Here is a 20,448-nt window from a genome sequence, read left to right as displayed (position 1 = left end):
CTGGACCCTTTCTCTCCAAAGAGGGCTGGCCACACCCCCATATAAACACCTTCATTTCTCCAAAAATCTAAGTCCAATTCTCTTCTAAAGTTCTCCAAATTTCTCTAAACACTTTTCCCTCAAATTCTAACTTTTCCCTCAAATTGTTTGGGCTTTCAACCCAGTTTAAGAAAAAAGAGACTCACTTTACAATTATACTAACAAACTATACTCAAATAAAACATCTTAGATTACATTGGTGGTTTGAGCCTTGCAAGCAATCCCTCCCATAGCTAGCCAACCGGTGCATCATAAGTTGATTATTTAGGCGAGTCAGACTACTCATAAGGCTTGACCATCAGACTACTAAGTAGCACCTTACTCTCTAACACCCTTAAGGGGTTTAAAAAGAGCCAAGAACTTGGGATTTAGTCATCAACTACATAAGTAGGCTACTTCGTTTTTCAAGCAATTAAAAAGGCCTAACTCCCCGATAAACTGACCCCCGATCCCCTCAAATCCATTACCAGTTTAAGCTAAATACGTCATTCTTCAAATAGAGGTGAATCCTACATACATTAACGAGCCATAGGTATTAGAGAGTTGGGCAGTAAGTGGTGAGTACATGAAGTATAAAAAGCATTATTGCATTAACATTATCTTCCAATTTGATATATGTGCAATTAATGTTGTAATGTTGTGCAATGTCGGATTCTACTTGCGCAGTTTGAGAAAGAGAGAAGGCATGTCGCTTCTGGTACTGTATTGATTGTTAGTTTGTTACATGAAACAATGGCGAAATACAAGACGGTTTTCCGTCATTGCTTCATGGAAATACTCGGGTGAAAAGAGATTGAGGAGGGGCGGGAATGAAGAAGCGAGCCGGATTAGTCTTAGTTATTAGTAAAAGACTTTGTAAAAGTAAAACAAACCCTGCATTATAATTACATATAACTCTATCAAAGAAGAGATAAACAGAATCTTGTATACACAGCGGTAACACGTTCGGTGGTAGGGAACCACATTCTGCAGCGGCATACAAATGCCGGCCATCCTAAGTACAAAAGTGAACAGCGTCGTAGAAAGAAACTATGGGGCTTTGTGTATTGCATTAAAAGAAAAATACAAACTGGTAAATTATACTGCTACCTCTGTATCTTTATTTCCTATACTCAATGCCAGGCAGAAGCTGATATTAAGTTCCTGTCCTTCCATCCCAAGAGCATAGCACCGTCCTTCTCAACCAGTGTATAATGCTCCGAGTAACACCTCAGCAGACTCCCAATGACAGAGTTTACATATGAGCTCAACGGGTACTGCTGAAACCCTGCCATTGTCAACCTGGATTTCCACTTGCCAAAGAGCTCGTGACGTTCCACCCTTTCCTTCCCCTCGCAAGCAATGACATTCACAATATCTCTTGCCAAGCAATGCTGCTCCACATTGATTCTTTCCTTGCTGTTCCTTGGCAGGGTCACGTCAATAGACTCGAACATCGCCAAGTAGTACTCAAGAGTTTCCACGAACCTATTGAAAAAGGGGGTTGTGTTCGTGTTTGATTCTTGTTCCACCAAAGTGGTTACCTTTGGATTTAGAGACCTCACTGTTCTCAGCAGCCCATCCCTCGGATTGTTCTCATCAACGCTTTCATCTGGTGTGTGATGAAGCTGCAGAGGGAAGTTCACAGCAAGAGCCTCTCCGGGCCTGACATCAAGCATGTCCCGTGTGACATCAGGTGCGAAAACTGGGACTCCATGAAATTCAACTGGGATGTTAAATTTGTCTGAGATGGCTTTCAACCGTCTCCCTACTGCCTCCAACCCATCACCACGGGCATGCTTAGAAACAGGATCATCGATACCTGTAATTCGTACATGGGGAGCCCCACTGGGTCTTGCTGCAAGTGCTTGAAGGAGAGTAACCCACTGGGTTCCCTGAGCAATCTGGAAGTCTATAATGTGGATGCGGTCCTCATTTCTGCATGCCTCAGCAATGGCCCCGTTGGCTGCCATGTAACCAAACTTTAAGTATGGGCAGATCTCATACAGAATCTGCATGTAGGACAACAAGTCGTTGCTTTCAGGCTCTCTACACCTAAGGGCGTGGTAAATATTGGCACCTGATGCCTCCTTCCTGGCCACCAGCCCTTCTACCAAGTAAGCTCCAAGTCGCTGGATTGGTTCTCCACCGATAGACACAGCTCCTCTAGCCTTTTCAATCAATTTTTCGAAACTATCCATGTAGTTGTTGGAGAGAGCTCCAGCACATGCAATCAGCAATTCCTTCAGATTACTTGCTGGCAAACCCTTAAGAGATGCTTCATCTATCACTTTATGACGTTTCTCAAACTGAGCTTCACCCAACTGCCTTTGCCGAGAAACAAAGGATGTCTGCCGTTGAACAGGGTTTGAACCCTGGTGCTCCTGGATCCATGACATGGACCTCTGGGTCTGCCGCCTGCTACTTTCTCCACTAGAAGTGTTTGCTGTGGTGACTTCTTCTTCCTCATCGTCAGGCCCCATTAAAGCACTCTCCAATTCCTGCAAAGTTTGTTTTATATTCTGGCTACTATTTGCATCCTTTAAGGAAGAAGTCCTACCAGAATAGACCTGTAGACTGTCTCTACTACAGTCCACCGAAGGGCTTAAGCTTAACCGATTAACGTAACTGTTTGTTTCAAATGAAGATGTACCGGAGGGCGTGGCTCCTGAGAGATTCTCCGGGGAGCTGTGCTGCTCCTGACTGTCGCTCAGTGTCGTAAGAGTATCAGAATCAAAGTGAGTCGAAAAGGGTGTATTTGATGAGTTCTTAATATCAAATTTCAACGACCCAAGTAACCTTTTAGGTAAAGACTGAACAGTGGGAAGCGGAGCTGTATATGACAATCCTGCACCAGTCGCACGAAATCTAAAATGCTGGTCCATGCTATGAGATTGGCATCAGCTATTCCATGTGACAACAAATCCGATTGTATAACTTATCAACCAGAATAGGATCAAGCTTTGTGCTTTCCCCCAAAAAACACTCTTGGCAACCTTTGTGAAGTTTCAAGATAACAAAATAAACCTGCAATATTGATACAGAAAAAGGCCAATTAACTGGAGATTCTGAGGGAAAATTGCACATACTACCTTGAAAAGCAGAAATTATAACCAAACCACAATCCGTCTTGCCTGAATGTATTATCGAATCAATAAACACAGAGAAAAGTTTTAAATCTTAAACGGATATTAGTCAGAATAGAGAGCAGGAAGCAACCACTCAGGACTCAGGAGGATCTGCATCCCACAGACAGAGTACTTGAGCTACCCTTTCAAAGCATAGGAAGCAACGATATGGGCCGCTCTATTCAACCGATGTAATAGAATATTGCTTCAGCGAGTGATATCTCAACTAAGAATTCCAAGTCGTCCTAATCCTGGACACTTTTTCCTAACACGACCACTTACCCTTTGACAAATAGAATCCCGAAAAAATGCAAAGGCCTCTAATTTCCTAAAGCATCACTAGTTTGTCTATCAATGGGTTAGTCACAGAGCAGATACCAAACAAAGGATAACCAAATGGAGATTGAATCAAACAGGGCGAGACTAACGGGCCTCATCAATCGAAAAATAGAAGATCCAGTGACCTGACATCAGGAGATCATGGTTTCAGGATTGACAAACTATGTCAAGGTGCACAATTTATAAAATTTAACTTCCATGTGAATAAATTTGGAGTAATTTTCCATTTTGGGATCAAAAATCAATACTCAAAAGCCATCAAAACCATAACCAGTTGAACTGATTCTACAAAACCCAACACTTCAAATCACAAAACGCTCCAAATCCACTCACCATCTGTTTGTTCTCAAGAAAGTAAAAGAAAACAGATCAAAATAAGAAAAACCCAAGATTTCCTCACCCTATACGCCACGAATCAACCTACACCCTCCAATCAATGAAGCCCAATACGAGCCACAAGCTTAGATTTCCCCTTTTCCCCAAAACCCCGAATCAACAAACTACACAAAGACTGAAAAGAAATCAGATTCCACCCAACTTTGTTTTCACCTCAACTTTCTCAGCAACCAAACAAATGATATTAAAACCAATAATTCAAAGATATACAAATCTATGAACAAATACCTGTATTTTCTCTTCTGGGTCTTCTTGGTCTTCGGCTTAGACAGCAAGTTTTGGTAGTGGGTAAGTTCTGGTTTGGTCCAAGAACCTGTTCGTCAAGTCGTGGGAGCTCTGAATTCGCTGAGTTCTCGAAAGAAGCAGATGCTAGGCTTCCAAGGTATATATAGCAGAAAGAGATGGTGAGGTGTTGGCGCCGACCATACGTTCCACTGTTTGAACAACACAACATTCCTAGTTCGTCGAAAGTCACGGGGGAGATGCCAATACGCGCTTCTTCTCGGCAAGTGAGAAACTATGGACATGTTGGTAAAAGGGAGATAATGATATGATTGAAAATTCGGAACATTAAAAAGACTATCGATTCAAATTCATGTCGCAGCTAGCAGATGTTATGGAATAATGGCTGGCCGCGTATTGAAATTCTCATTTATTTGATGCATATTATTAAAGCGAGAGAATCTCGCATGTATAAAGGTTTTATTTGATGGAGAGAAATTGTTTGGCTATGATTATCCGTTATATTAAACATGTTTTAAAAGAAGTAATAGATGAAAACTTTTTTATTATGTCCAGTTTAAAGATTATTCACGAAGAAAAATTGTTCATTTAATCTTATCATATTTGTGAAAATTAGTAAGATTATTTTTTGTTCAACTTGAACAAAATTAAAAAGTTGGCATTCATTTCTTCTTTCAAAATAACTTTAATATAGTGGATTGTTGCCAAATGTACAGATCTTGGTGACATCTCTTCTACTTTGATTGGTAGAAACCGCATGGGAGAGATGTAAAACTTGGATAGTGCTAACTTTTTATCTCTACATATCTTGTTAATTTTATGTTGTTGATCTTTTTTAATTCATTTGATTCGACAGTCAAAAATTAAGAATGATGTATGACAAGTAAAATAAGTGTATAAATAATAGTACCCTAAAATTTTGGTGAACTTTTGGAAAATAAAAAACTATTGTATCCCTTTAATTGGATTTGTAGTTGTGTCACACCGCATAGGAAGATAATCCTCCACTTTGTTGTAGGAATCCTAGGGATCTCCACATCCTAACCGTTCCAGTTCAATCTAAGAGTATGAATATGTTGAAAAGATAAATTGGGTATTTTTAATTTGAATGAGGATTAGCGATAAAACATGTCCAAATGGAAAATTATTGTTTTTTCTAGCTTGAATCGTGGGTTGGAAACCAAAGTTCGTTGACGAGTGGACATGAGTTTAATCACCACGGGATTGCTGCATGGTTGATGATGAATTTCAGGTTCGTATTCCATACAATACGTTATGGGTTCGATTCCTAACGTTAATGGGTTGCACAATGGTAACCAAAAAGAGGCTGAAACGTCTCTCTATGTTAGTCTTCCTGACCTTTGAAAAAGTGAACTATAGCAGAAAGACTACCGAGTGGTCCCTTTTTTGTCAAAAAAAAAAAAAAAAAAAACGAGTGGACATGAGTTTGACTCGAGAAAAGTTTGTCAAACTTGCAGACTTTTCTTCTCGTAACAAATTTAAAAAATAGAACCTTATTGATTTAGCTTAATTATTTCAAAATTAATTAAGGTTATAACTTTGGTCTCTTTTAGGTGATTATAAGTCAATTGATCACCATTTTAGGATATAAACCGGGATCCTGGAGTTGCTTTTCCAGAAAAAAAAAAAAAAAAAAAGAAAATCTTGTCTGGATTGGAGGAGGAAATCCAGAAGTGCTATGGAACCAAGTGGCTTAAATTAGTTTGGAGAAGAAAGATCTTATTGTCCGGTGTGGCTGTAATGCTACTAGCATTTGGTGCTACGGTATTTTAGCTGTTAAATTTGATTTGCACAACTGTTGAATCTTTTATTTTTAATATCAGTTATTTTTCGTATCACTTAGTGCTACGTACCGTTGAAGAAATTTACCTATTAACTTTCAATGTGTGTTGAAAAAAAAGGTTTAAATTTGATTTAATGTTTGATCCAGACCTAGTCGACTTTTTTAGAGGAAATTTACCTATTGACTTCCAATTTGAGGTGCATGATGACTTTTTTTTATAGTGTTTATCATTTTTGCAATTCAAAGTGGTAAATTGATCATATCACCTCAATAAGGAGTCATCAATTAGTATATAAAGGATTAAATCAGATTGTTTAAAGTCGACACTTTCAATAAACTTCCACATTTGCTTGATAATCGATGTGGCTAATTACCGAGAAGAGGAAAGCTAGTAACTTTCTTTGACTTTCTTTCTAATTCTCCTATGTTATGATTGAACTGTCTACTTTTTAGATCACCTTTTAAATATCATTTATGTAAAAATCATTAAGTCATCTAATGAATAATAATTATAGATAGATAAATCATGTTTCTCACTTAAACACTTAATTATTTATAACTTTGTTTTTCATAAATCCTTTTTCTGCTGAACTAATTATATTCATCTCATTGCTCCTCCCAAATGTCTTTCTTGTTTTTTTCCCAAAGATATAATTTATTATAAACGAATAAAAATTTTTACTTCTTGCGCCAAAATATTAAACAAAAAATCAAAGGCGAATACAATCTATACAAAAAAATAACCCTTAATAAAAAGATTTACATCTTGCGTCTGAATGTCTATTTTTAGTTTCATTGTTTTGTCTGGATTAATCATTCGTAAATAGATTCATTTTCTTTCTTATCTTCATATATTTATGTGCCGATAGGCATATAACCCTTTGTAGGCTCATTCTGAACCGTGGATTAGTATGTTACTCAAATCTAAACCGTTGATTAATATTTATTTACTCCTATCCAATTTTGGATTTAGGGTGAGGTGAGTGGTGACAGCTGCAAGCCTGCAACCGTAAAATTCGAATAAACGACACACAACCCAACGGTACGTGGACTGAAACGCGACGAATAAAGACCACCCCGTTGGCAGTGACACTAATGAAGCGCACACATTGCACATGGAAATTTGAATCTTATTCCTTTTGACTCTTTTACATGACTTAGCATGCACTTCAAGAAGGTGTCCTTACTTTTATCCCGCATTCCGCCATTTGTTTTCTTACCTAATTATATTTTGAATAAGGGTAACGAGTGATATACAAACTTTTTTAGATTAAATTTATGAATTATGTGACGTGTTATCAAGAAAAAGTATGTACATTCATTGACACTCATTAATAATCTAATTAACAACAACTATGTTCTATTTGCTTGCAAGTTGTTAAGTACATTAGTATTAGACCTTTCTTCTTCTTTTATTTTCTTTTAAGAGCAACCATAGAGTGATTTAATTGATAAGAACAAAAAAAATAAAAGAACGTGCCAAATTAGGTACATATATTTTAGGAACCAATCCTTTGATCTAGAGAGAATTTACATAACTAATTCATCAGATAAACTTCTACATAACTATCAGCAACAACTACTACAAACACAAACAGTAAACAATACATATTTAACGCAGAGAAGATAAAAACGTCATAGACCGACCTTGTATATGTATATAGATATCTTAAAATAATAATATCGAAGTGTGTGTCATGAAAGCAAACGGTTGGATTTTTCTAATAAATAGATATTTTATTTTTAACTTATTACAAACTGAGTTCAATCTTTTCTCGTCGTAGGTAAAGATTGCGGCTGAGTTTGGCGCCATTATCCTATTAGTCCATTGATAACTTTCTTTTGGCTTCCAATTTCGTATACAAACTCCTTTACTTGAGTGCAACGTGCTCCCTTCTTAGAGATTTTAATGTTCATGGAGTTCAACGTATTTATTCAGCAGCAATTTTTGTTGCCGATGCTCCAGCAAATTGTGAATATATTAAATCAGATGTTTGTATTTGGTTTCTAATTCTCTCAAGTTGGTGCTTTTAAAATTATTTGTTGATAATTAGCAGTTAAGATTATTTAACATGACATGTTATGATGTTCGGTTGTAATTTGCATCGTAATTCCCTTATGAAATCATATGTAAAAGTGAAAATGTGAAACTCGGATGGAGTACGAGAAACATGTTTAATCAATAATCAGATTAGAATAATGTTAGATATATCAATTTTTTAGACCAAATTTGTAAATAATATGATGTGTCACCAATATAAGATAAACACGTTAATCAACACTTCAGTAATTATTCAATCATCAACAATCACGTCATATAGTTTACAAAAACTAATTTGAATGAATGTTCTAGCATCCATATATTGTTATGGTAGACATGTTTCTGTTCTAGCATCCATATATATCCAAGTCTTTATCCTTCAAATCTTCAATCATATTTTGGCCAAAATAGCAGACATGTTTCTGTTCAACCAAACCTACAAATCACGTCAGGATTCTGTCACGCTCTCATATAGCCAAATAGCACGTACACTCCCACCCTTTTTAGCATGATCGTCGACAAAATTAAACTCTACTCTCACGTTATTTTCACTTTCTTTTGATCTCATCTCTGTTTTTCTGTAAACATCCATGAACTAATGAGGAACCAGAACTTTACAGCACTTTCCTTTTTGCGTCATAAAGGATAAGGTTGATTATAATTAAGGACTAATTAAAAGCATGCTTATGCTAATTAAAGAATATTCGCGAACGTTAACAAAAGCACTTTTAGTCTTTCAGTACAGAAAGGGATAGATATTAAGCATTAATTCTCAAGTGCTTGCTTTTGCTTATGACTGGACAATCATGATCATCAACTTCCTCACATTTTCATGCACTATCCTCATTCACACTTCAATATCTAAGTTACTTTTAAGGGATGTTAAAATAATTAAGTGTCACAACCATATCTATCATCTTCATATATAAAGATAAAGGGCAATGAACAGTGTTTTTTAGCGTCACAAGCTTCATTAAAAAAAAATTGCACAAAAATGCCCCTCAAACAAAAAACTTCAAAAACAAGTGAAAATAATGTATCAAATATGGCAGGGGTATTTTCATCATTTTAACAATGTTTTTTTAATAATTAATTTTTTTTGTACAATTTTTTTTCTTTTAATTAGTACCTCACAATAGGCTAGCAATAATGTAATTCAATTAGTTGTTCATTAAATATTATCTTCTCTATTTTTAAACACGTTCAAAACATCTTAAGAGGCGTATAATGCCGGTTATAAAAATGTCTTTCGCACGTAGATAATAATGTGATTAAATTAGTTGTCAAATGATTTTTTTTTTAAATGATATTATCTACACTAAGGGGGAAAAGATGGTTGGCTTAGCTTCACAATGAGCTAGTAATAATGTAATTCAATCAATTCTTTATTAAATATTATTTTCTCTATTATTAATATAAATTCAATAGAGACATATTTTATTATGTGTATTCAGTTGCTTTAATTAATTTATAAGGGGTTTCTTCTAGCATGATCTAAGATTATTCATTTACTTCAAATATTTAATTTTCCTTTTGTCAATTTATGCATATAAATACACATTTAAAACGTGTAAGTTGTGCGTAGCACGTCGTGATTCAAAAAATGTCATGCGCGTACATGAAGGCTAGTTCTGATAACGTTTACAATTTAATATCATGTCATTGACATGAATTAACTATTCATAAATTATTAGAATAAGGTATTACAATTTTATGTGTTATATATGAGTGACCGATGAGTTTATATATGCACATTCAAGATACAAACCCAAGTTGATAAGTATTGTTAAATAAAACACGTGTTATTATATAAATGAACTGTAACATAACATTATGTCGTGATGCCGACATTAAAAAAATTTCATTTATAAAAGAAGCATGTTAGTTGTGGAACGTGACACGAGAAATTATTTTATCCCTATCTAATTACTATAGCGGTCAAAAGTTGTCGAATCAAATCCATTATGTCTTATGTACAACTAATGGTGTAAAATTCATAATGCTCTTAATTAGTAAGAATGATCATAAACCATGGCTAAGATAGACTAATCGAAAACTATTTTACAGACCAGAATTTAGGGTTTAAGATCTAGGATTAGGGTTTACTCAGTGTTTAAAATATCAGTATCGGTGGAAATATTGATAAGTATAGAAATATCCATGGATATATCAATTTCAACATTGATATTGGTTGCTTTTGATGGAAAAAAGGAAAATTTAAAATGAAATTTAGGAAATGTCAAATACTGGTTCAGACGAAATATAAGAGTTTCTTCGATTTTAACCGATACGTCAGAAATATCGATAAAATCTATCGATTTTAGCCAAAATTTAAGATTTTCTCCGATTTAGAGTGAAGATTAGACTTCACAACCCCCTTCATATTTTTCTCTGATTTTTCAAATATTTCACGAAAATATCAACCGTATCAAATAAATTTCAAACACTGAGTTTACTTAGTGGAACTCCCCGAAGTAAACAAGAAATACTGAAATAGTGACAAATTGAAAATGAACTACAATAATTGATTAGCACAAGTGCACAACATAGTCATTGTTGTTTCCCCAAGTCCCAACCCCTATTCCAATTTCCTTCAATTTCCTTTGTCCTTGTATCCACTAGTGGGCCATCGATCTGCGGTTCTGCATGACATAGATATTCAATCACCCCAAGACACCAGTCACTTTATCTCTTCCTTCCCCACTTTGGTCTTTGGATAATCTGACCAATTTTCACATGCTTCCCGCCTGTTTATAAGTGTAAGTCGGCACATTTAAATTGTATTTTCCATTTTCCACATAAATTTAAAAAATAAATATATATTTATATATAACGTACATTTATCACTTAATATTACGGTCTAGTCATAATTATCTTTAATTGTAAGTGAGAGATTTTTAGTTCGATTATCGCTAAAAATAAATTTGAATCAGACTATTGTTAACCTATTATAAAGTTAAGCATACCCCTCTTCTCCTTAGTATAAATAATATTATTTTTTTTTTTAAATATATATATACACTACACATTTGATCAACCTTGAGAATTTCTCAATTATTCTGTTGGTCACACGGGAAAGAAACAGTCGGAAAAGGCAGACGAAATTATAGAACAGGAGGGTGCGTTCCCATTTCTCACCCATAGGATAATGGCTTAAAGCCGCACTTGATTCAGTGCCAAATCTATCTGTAATTCTGCTTGCATGCCACGTCAACAGTGTGTCAAAGCTGATGTGATGTGTGGCCTCCATTGATTGGAGAATTGGATATCCTGTAATACCAGGAGTGCGACAGGCGTAGGTCAAAGGTCAAACCTGCGCTTCTCATTCCCTGCGGGAACGCACATTTATGGAGGTTTGACCAGGATTTGGAAGAACATCATGTTGTTGACTTCTATATCCAGCAAATTGGACCACAAATTACACTATAAAAAAAGATTAAATGCTAAAATAAAAGATTCCTGAGGTTTTGAGTTAATCCATGAATTAGGCGGCTGTTAATTAGAGATTATGTGTTTATTTGTTTATGTTTAGTTTTGGTTTCCCACCTGGATTGTGCTGGAATTTCCTTCACTTTTCAAACTTGGCCATATCCTCAAGTATCAGCTTTTGTTGAACAAGGACGTTTCAGCGGCTGATCTTTCATGCGTGCCACGAACGGCATTTTTTTATTGGATAATGTCTTGAGGGTTTTTTATATCTAAACTGGTTTATGAGATATAATTCGTCATTTTAGTTTTTCAAATTTAAAATTGATAGGAGTGATCTATGAGATTGTTTACCGTTAATCATTTAGGTCATTCCATGAAAAATCTCTATTAAATTAAGAACATTTTTGTCAGATCAACCCTTCTCTTAAAGTCGTGGTTTCTTCAATTTAAATGAAGATTTTTTCACAAAATGATCAAAATAATTGATGGTGGATTATCTCATAGATCATTTGTATCTATTTTAAATCTTAGGGGATACTCGTTTATTCAATATCGGCCCATCCATAACAGTCATATCAATTTTAGGCAGCTATCCAGTAATTTCTTTTGGATATCATTAGTAAGGAGTTAGGTTAATCTCATGAACGATTTTTGGCTAAAAAGCCATGTCTTGAATAACCTTCCCATATAAGTTTAGGGAAGTTGATTTTCACATGTCTTTTTAACTTTTCACTTTTATTTTCAGTCGTCTTGAATAATGTTCTCATGTAAGTTTAGGGAAACTAATTTTCAAACATCTAACTTTTAACATTTTCTTTTTATTTTCAGTCGTTTTGAATAACTTTCTCATGTAAGTTTAAGGAAGCTGACTTTCACATTTCTTTTTTATTTTCAATCATCTTGAATAACTTTCTCATGTAAGTTTTGATTTTCACATTTCTTTTTTATTTTCGTCATGGTGTGTGTTTATCATTACTTGAAGCTTAACTAGGTATCAAATAGTAAGAGATAAGTTTAACAGACTTCTAATAACTTTCTTGGCAAAAAAGAAAAATGAATGATTGGAGTAAGTAATTAACATGTTAATAGTAACATTGTGATGGTCTACAATGTAGTCCAATTCCAAAATTTGGATCCCAACTAATGTGTCAATGTTATACTTGTTCATATCCAAAACATACATTAAACCTCATTCACTTCTAACAAATAAGATGTTTATATTTCCGTGGTACATTTGTAGTGAGGGCCTCGCTGCTCAAGTCATTACAAGCATTCACTTATGCAGTTGAGGCCATAAATTCGACTCTTTTCTCTATTAATATTGCTTGTAAACAAGAAACTACCATCTAAATTATATATATTGGTGCAAGTGGTGGATTGCCTTGATGGTTAGGGTCTTTCTCTTTAACTCACTACGTCTAGTTTTAAACCAATCCTATAGAAATTAGCCCACCCCTCTTAGCAAAAATTTGAATATCCCTCACATAAAGCCTATATTAATTATATACAACATTCACAATACCAAAAAATGCCTCTCTCTAACTAGTAATTAAATACATGTTGAACGAAAAATTAAAAAAGGAAAACCCATGGTCCATTGGCTTCATTTTTCTTTTTCTTTTTCTGAACGGTTTATAATTAAAATAATAAATCAGATTTTTAAAATTAACAGCCTAAAAAATATAATTTAATAAAAAGTAAAAGTTAATTGGCACACGCGCGAGAAATTTTTGACTCCGCAATTGTTGAGACGGATTCTTTCAAATCAGGATTATGGGATGGGCAAAAGAAAACGGGAGCTCTTGTTGGGTTATTGTATGGAATTTATCCGTTCGGCCCATAATTAATTAGAAGATGTACAATATTCTAACTGGACAAAATGGCCAACCACGTTACCAACCCATATCCGAAGCCCGCATTTAAAAACATAAGGCAAACAATGAGGCTTTCTATGGTGCAGATCAAATGTGCATATTTAAGATATGCATCTGAATGAGAGTTGTTAGATTATTTAGCCTAACGAGATTTAACAATTTTTGTTCAGATATATAACTTAAATGTGCACTACAGAAAACTGAGACAAACAATAACGTTGACCAAAATTATAACTCATGTGCACAATTTGGTGATGGCATTGATGCTATTAAGGACAATTCGTTTTGTTGAGAATGTGAATTTCATGTTAGGAAATTAAAGTCTTGTGTAATCGCTTAAATTGTGCTGAATCTATACCTTTAATTATCAATTAATTTTAGATTAGGTGCTTACATTTTTAAGTAGTCATTTGCGGGCATGCATCTAGCCGCCATTTATGTGCGTTGCATCTAGTCATTTGAAATCCTTGCTTCTAATAAATTGAACATTTCTTTTTACTAATATATTGCCTAATATAGTCTAGATTCCTCGGTACTTGAAAATTCTTTGTCCAAACAGAACAAAAAAAAAAAAAAATTCAATAGCATTTGTCCTAATATTAGCCCTCTTTTGTTGGAGGAAAACTGATCTTACGTATTTCAACATAGCCGATTTTTCTAATTTAATAGTATGCACTTCCAACTTAAACTAAGAATTCGACTCTCACTATTCTTTACAATTTTTAAAGTTTTTGATTTTCAACTAAGAATACATGGCCAACAGGTTCGGTTTGTCATTCTCTCATAAATTCAATTATTACATCCAACACCCAAAAGAATTTGCTAACATTATTTCAATTTTGAAAGTTTAGAGTTTTTTCTCAAATCAAGTTTTTACACAAACTCTTTTGCTTTTTTGTATTTAAAGTGCTTTTGATCATATGGAATAAGTTAGACCGTTTATACGAATTTGTTGTGTGGTAAGCTCACTTAGTTTGGAGCTAGATAATCATTTATACGAATGAGATTACATATATGTGTGTATGTGTGTGTGTGTGTGTGTGTGTGTGTGTGTGGAGAACGTGAAGAGAACAAAATCACATGCAGTCACTTAGTTTGGAGGTAGATAATCATTTATACGAATGAGATTACATATATATATATATGTGTGTGTGTGTGTGTGTGTGTGTGTGTGTGTGTGTGTGGAGAACGTGAAGAGAACAAAATCACATGTGCTTCTCACATGCCCCATGGACCCCGACCTAGAGGACATTTGCTTGCTTGCTTCAACCTTATGCGAGAATTAAGAGGACAACTCATATATCTTTAACTCCAAGTTAAATATGGTGGGAGCACACACTAACTAGTCCTGCAATTTATTAGTATTTTTCTTCATTTATAAGATTTGACTTACATACATGACTAGAAAATGTTATATAATTATAATTGTGTTGAGTTCGATAAGTTTAATTCATTACTAATTAATTTAGATAAGTTGCGTTTCTACTTTCATCTTGGACAAAATTCAGAACAATCATTTATAACGAATATTGAATTTAGTATATCATCTAATGCAATCTCATATTAAAAACTAAACAATGTCAATTGGTAAGATCATCCTCAAATCACATCTAGCAATAATTCAACTTAACCAAACCGTCGTCATGGAAAGAATATGATTTGCCTACAAATTAAGTTAAACAAATAAAATAAAAAAATCAACAAACAGAATCAACAAGAGTTTGCATTAGTTTAAAAAAAAGTGCAAAATCTCTCAGTCACAGAAAATTCTCCTTTGAAATTTTTCCAGTGACTGGGTCTAGCGACAAGCACTACCTCCCTTTTTGAGCTTTGTTTGAGCTTATTTGACCGTCTAGGTAATAATTAACTTCCCATCTTGGATTACTATCATAATTTGACAGTTAATAAAAGTGATTATGGTGATCGAATATCTGCTTATTTCTACGAAACCATCATTGCATAAACATTGTTCGGCCCCTCAGCTCTTAATCATATCACCCTTTTCTTTCCTTTAACCCAAAAAAGTCATAGTTTTGAGCATCTGCGTCTCTTTTTGACGCATTCCTTCGATATCAACGAACATTCTTATATTGATCACTTTCATAATATATCAATTTACTAAATCAGACTTACCGTCTCAGACAATATATATGGGGACAAATTCGTGGCATTATTTTTTTTACGCAACTTCTGACATAAGTTTTTGTAAGGTCCACACCATAATATATTTTAATGATCCAAACCATTTAGCTTTTAGAACATCATTCTTAGAACATCCATGCAAAAAACTTAGACACATCCAAAACCATAAAGACGTTCATTTGTAGTGAAGAAAATAAACGAATAAGGTTCTACAAAATCCTAAACCCTTAATTCAACGTCATAGGGTTTCAGATTTGAGTGATTTTTGGCAAGCATGATCTTTGAGGAAATACCTAAATGATAAACGTTTTGGATTATTGAAATATATTACAAAGTGAGCCCATTAAAAACTTGTGTCAAAACCTGCATCTCCTTTTAAAGCATTCCTTCGATATCAACAAACAGATCATTTTCATAATATATCAATTTACTAAATCAGCTCTATTTGTCTCAGACATTATATACCGTATCCTCTAGTATATAAATACGTACAAGTTAGCATTGTTTTATTCGTTGTTGGTTGTATTTATTTCGATCACATTAAGCACCGTCGTGACCTCCACACCAAGGCGCACTCTATGTGATTTGGACGTATAAATAAGCATGGCCTAGCAGTTGGTATGATTTTATCCACGTTTTCAAATTGTACGAGGCAACGTCTATCGTATGTCTATGCTTATTGTATACTCATAAGTCTCGAAATGTAGCTCCCTTATATGTGCAATTGAATTTCATCCCTACAAGAAAAGTGATCAATAAACATGATAGACTAGCTGTGTGATTGTCTGTAAACACTTCTATTATCTACATGATTAGACCGATCAGTGTTTATATATATGTCTTCAATTTGGGGTACCTTTCTTGTGTTTGATATTATAACTCTAAGAGCATCTCCACCCGTTAATAGAAGGCAAGGGCAATGTAATTACCCTTACTATTCACTTCAAACAGTAATTGCCTTGTGCAAGTTCACCTGTTTGGAAGGAGGAAGGGTAAGAGTAATGACGATTACTATTCACAAATATATTTTTTATTTTGTAATATTTTCTTCATCTTATCCTCCATATATCAGTATTGCCATAGGTTTTTGTTTAATTTTCAATGTTAATTTGCAAGTGTGTTGAACTTTGTAAGATTTTTTAAGTGGGAACTTTGTAAGTTTTTTTTATTTTTATTTGGTAATATTTTTAGTAATTTTAATGATTTTTTTTGAATTTTTTAGAATTTGATAAATCCTGGCCGTTGAAAATTTCATGTTTTTTTTTTTTAAACCAGAGGGTCTACAAAGTGCCACTAGCGTAGCAACAACATTTTCAAATTTTTAACTGTTGGATTTCTAACGGTCCTGATCAACAAACCGCTAAATATCCAACGACTGTAAATGGATCAAATTTGAGCCGTTTGGCTTTGTTGGGCTTCACGGAGAGGGGGCTTTGTCTGCTGTAGACGTCGTCATCTCCATGCGGGCGCAAGCTCCGACTTCGGTTGGCAGGGCAGCCGCAAGGGCTGCTGCCTTTCACCCAATTGCCCTCCTTTTTTCCACCAGTGGAGCGATTTTCTTTGGGCAACAAGGCAGTTCAACTCAATTGCAAGGGTAATTAGGAATTGTTGGAGATGCTTTAAGGATGTGAATCACTTTAGAAAATTAAGAGACATTGCATGTCCTTGGAAAGAGTAAACTATTTCTTATATTGTCAAAGAACATCAACTTCCTGCATGTTGTTTTATTTATTATAAACGTAACATGAGCACGTAACATAGAAGCATATGGTATTCATTTTGCCTCAATATTCAAATTTAACTTACTTTACAATTAGATTTTCATTACTAGATATTAGTTAATATTCAAAGATAATACAGTTAGAAGTGCCACTTAGTATTACGATCTAATGATATTCCTCTTCATTTGTAAGCGAGAGGTCTTAGATTCGATTCTCACCAAATGCGAATTTGATTTACATTATTGCTAGCCTATTGTGAGGTTAAGCTCATTCAAATACAGCTAGAAGTACCTCCAAAACCCTAGTTTCTATCATGAGATTATCTGATTAATTATTTTATCCTTAAAATCATGATGAGATTATCTGATTATTTTATCCTAAAAATCAAGATCACAAAAGGAATTAAAAATCTTATAGACACTACTCATCCAGGGCAACGTCAATCTTAATATTAGTTTAACTAACCAAAAAAATATCTTAATATTTTATTGTATTGAGAAAAGTTGACAATATTAAGAGATGAAAAATGTTGGAGACCATATTTTACCACGTAATGTGGCGGGTTGATAATTAATTTCCTTATTTAGTGATTTAAAGAAAAAATTTAACCCTTAATTGCCACATCATGTGTTATAGAAAATGTGGTTTAAGTAGATGATCTCTTTAGTAGTGAGAGATCTTAGGTTCGAATCTCATGGATGACGAATTTGATACCAAATTAGGTTGCCCATTGTGTGACTTAGCTGAACTCTCCCTCTCCTTAGTTTAAAAATATCGATGTACTCAAGAAAAAAGAGTAGATGATCTTTTTAGCATCACCATAAGAGATATGTTAATAATCAATGATGTTAAAAAGACCATCATTTTAGACTATATTTTACAAATCACATAAAAAGTAGATGACCTTTTTAGCATCGCCATAAGAGATATATTAATAATCAATGATGTTAAAAAGATCATCATTTTAGACTATATTTTACAAATCATATAATGTAACGATTAACGGTTGAATTCACTTTTTAAATCATTAAAATTGAAACATAATCGTCAACCATCGTATTATGTAATTTAAGTAATCAGCACATCATGCCATTCAAAAGTCAAACTATATATACACTCAATGCTCAAACAAGACTGTTTGGTTTTATACATACATACACACGTGTATATATATATATATATATATATAGATGCATGAGGTGGGTTTTGCAAACCAAATAGGACAGTCTAAGACATTATAATTACTGTATTTTAATTTCATCATGACATGACTTAATCTCAAACCTGATGATTATCTGAAGTCATTTTCATTGAGGTCATCTGTCTATTATTAATTTATTCCCTTCAATTTCATATTCTATTAGGTGTGTTTGGTTGACAGTTGCTTACTGCCAAGTTACCAATCTCTATATTTCACGACCCCCAACTGCTATAGGATCAACAACCACTCCATATACTCTAAACACATCAACAGAAACAGCTGAGACCACCACTCATTACTCTACTACATATTTACTCTTCATTCAGTATTGGTAAACATGAGGACAAGTCTTACCGCAACAAAAAGTTGCTCCTTTGTTTGCAAAGTGGGAAGCCATGTTGGTTAAAAGTCGCCCTTTATTCAGTATTGGTAAACATGTAATCCAAACTCCAATTACATTGATTATATTGATTAATCAAATTGACGTAGTAAATCCCTGATAAATTTCAAGTTTATTGTTTATTTTTATAATTAGAATACGATGAGTTTATTCTTTCTAATTTATCAAATAAATGTACGGTTTTCTAAAATTATTGTATCTATTATATTGATTAATCAAATTGATGTAGTAAATCCTTGATAAATTTCAAGTTTATTGTTTATTTTTATAATTAGAATACGATGAGTTTATTCTTTCTAATTTATCAAATAAATGTACGGTTTTCTAAAATTGTTGTATCTATCTATCTATCTATATATATATATATATACAAGTGATAGGTTTGGTAGAAGGGACTTTGGGTGCAGACGTAAAATGTTGAGCTACAAGCTCCCTGCAACACATCTATGGATTCTATGCTCTGTAAATAACATTCTCGTTTAGACGAATCTCACATAGAAATTGTGAATATTTCTTTATTACTTTATTCAATTAAAATATTGGTCTAAAAACAAAGGAGACAATATGCGATTAAATGTGCTAATTTCATTTTAGCTAAAATGATATGTTTAATATTAGATATTGATTAATTTTATTATTATTATTTTTTAATGTTTTTAAACAAACTTGAACTGTCAAATCAAAACTCATCATGTGGTTTATAAACTAGTTTTGAAAGGGAGTGACTAATTTGAAATAAATGTGTCTACTGTAACGTTTCATGTTAATATCATATTAATGCTATTTGAAAATCACTTTTTATATGAGGTTTGTATTTTTTTTTCTTGTTTTTTTGGTACAAGTGATAATGTACATGGGAAAATTGAATCTAGGATCTTGGGAGCAAGTTAACTACTTAAATTACAACCCCTTGTCAAATGACATTTGTAGATTAGTTTGAGATATTACAGTTGCACCCTATTATTTGGGCAAAAATTCCATGGTGTCGGATTTTAAATCGTTCGATTTTAGTTTTTGTGTTTTTTTAATTAAAAAACATAATTATTAAAATGTCTAGAGGATCCTGGACTCAGAAGTAGCATAAAAAATTTCTCATTTGCGTATATACAAACTTCTTTGAATATTGTGTTACTCTCTTTCGAAGTGATTTGTTATAAAAAGAAAATATGATTGTGACAAAAAACTTAAATAATCTGTCACTTAGTACTACAGTTTAGTGATATTCCTCTTCACTTGTAAATGAGAGGTCTTAGGTTCGATTCTCACCAAAGGTGAAGTTGAACCACATTATTGCTAGCTCATTCTGAGGCTTAGCTCACTCCCCCATCCCCTTAGTGTAGATAATATCGTTTGTTCAAAAAAACTTAAACAATCTAAGAAAAATGTCACTTAGTATTACAGTTCAGTAGTATTCTTGTTCACTTATGTGAGAGGTCTTGCATTCGATTTTCATCAAAGCATTTCAAACCAAATTATTATGGCGAGCCCATTGTGAGGTTTAACCCACTCCTTTATCTCTTCTTTTTTTAGTACAAATGATAAAGATGTCATTTAGGAATGAGACCAAAATAGTCTCAGCCAAAATACAGAGTTCAATTACATAGAGTCCTCAACAAAGAGGTCAATGATAAAGCTAGGAAGATGAGCAAACCATTCACATTGGCAGCCAACATTCAAACCAAATCTAGCTAATCTGTCAACAACTGTGTTGG

The 20,448-nt window shown here is 33.8% G+C and overlaps 1 protein-coding gene across 1 annotated transcript; it reads right to left on the bottom strand.

Moving 5' to 3' along the window:
• Positions 1-741: 741 nt before the first annotated feature.
• LOC137715447 (chitin-inducible gibberellin-responsive protein 1-like) lies at positions 742-4,482 on the bottom strand. The gene is made up of 2 exons (XM_068454781.1): positions 4,110-4,482; positions 742-3,045 (listed from the first exon to the last, which is right to left on the bottom strand). The coding sequence occupies exon 2, from the start codon at positions 2,901-2,903 to the stop codon at positions 1,152-1,154; it is 1,752 nt and encodes a 583-aa protein (XP_068310882.1). The 5' UTR covers positions 2,904-3,045; positions 4,110-4,482; the 3' UTR covers positions 742-1,151.
• Positions 4,483-20,448: the final 15,966 nt, after the last annotated feature.

The sequence above is a fragment of the Pyrus communis genome, chromosome 14 (genome assembly GCF_963583255.1).
Source record: "Pyrus communis chromosome 14, drPyrComm1.1, whole genome shotgun sequence".
Taxonomy (NCBI): domain Eukaryota; kingdom Viridiplantae; phylum Streptophyta; class Magnoliopsida; order Rosales; family Rosaceae; genus Pyrus; species Pyrus communis.
This window is presented reverse-complemented; position numbering and strand designations above follow the sequence as displayed.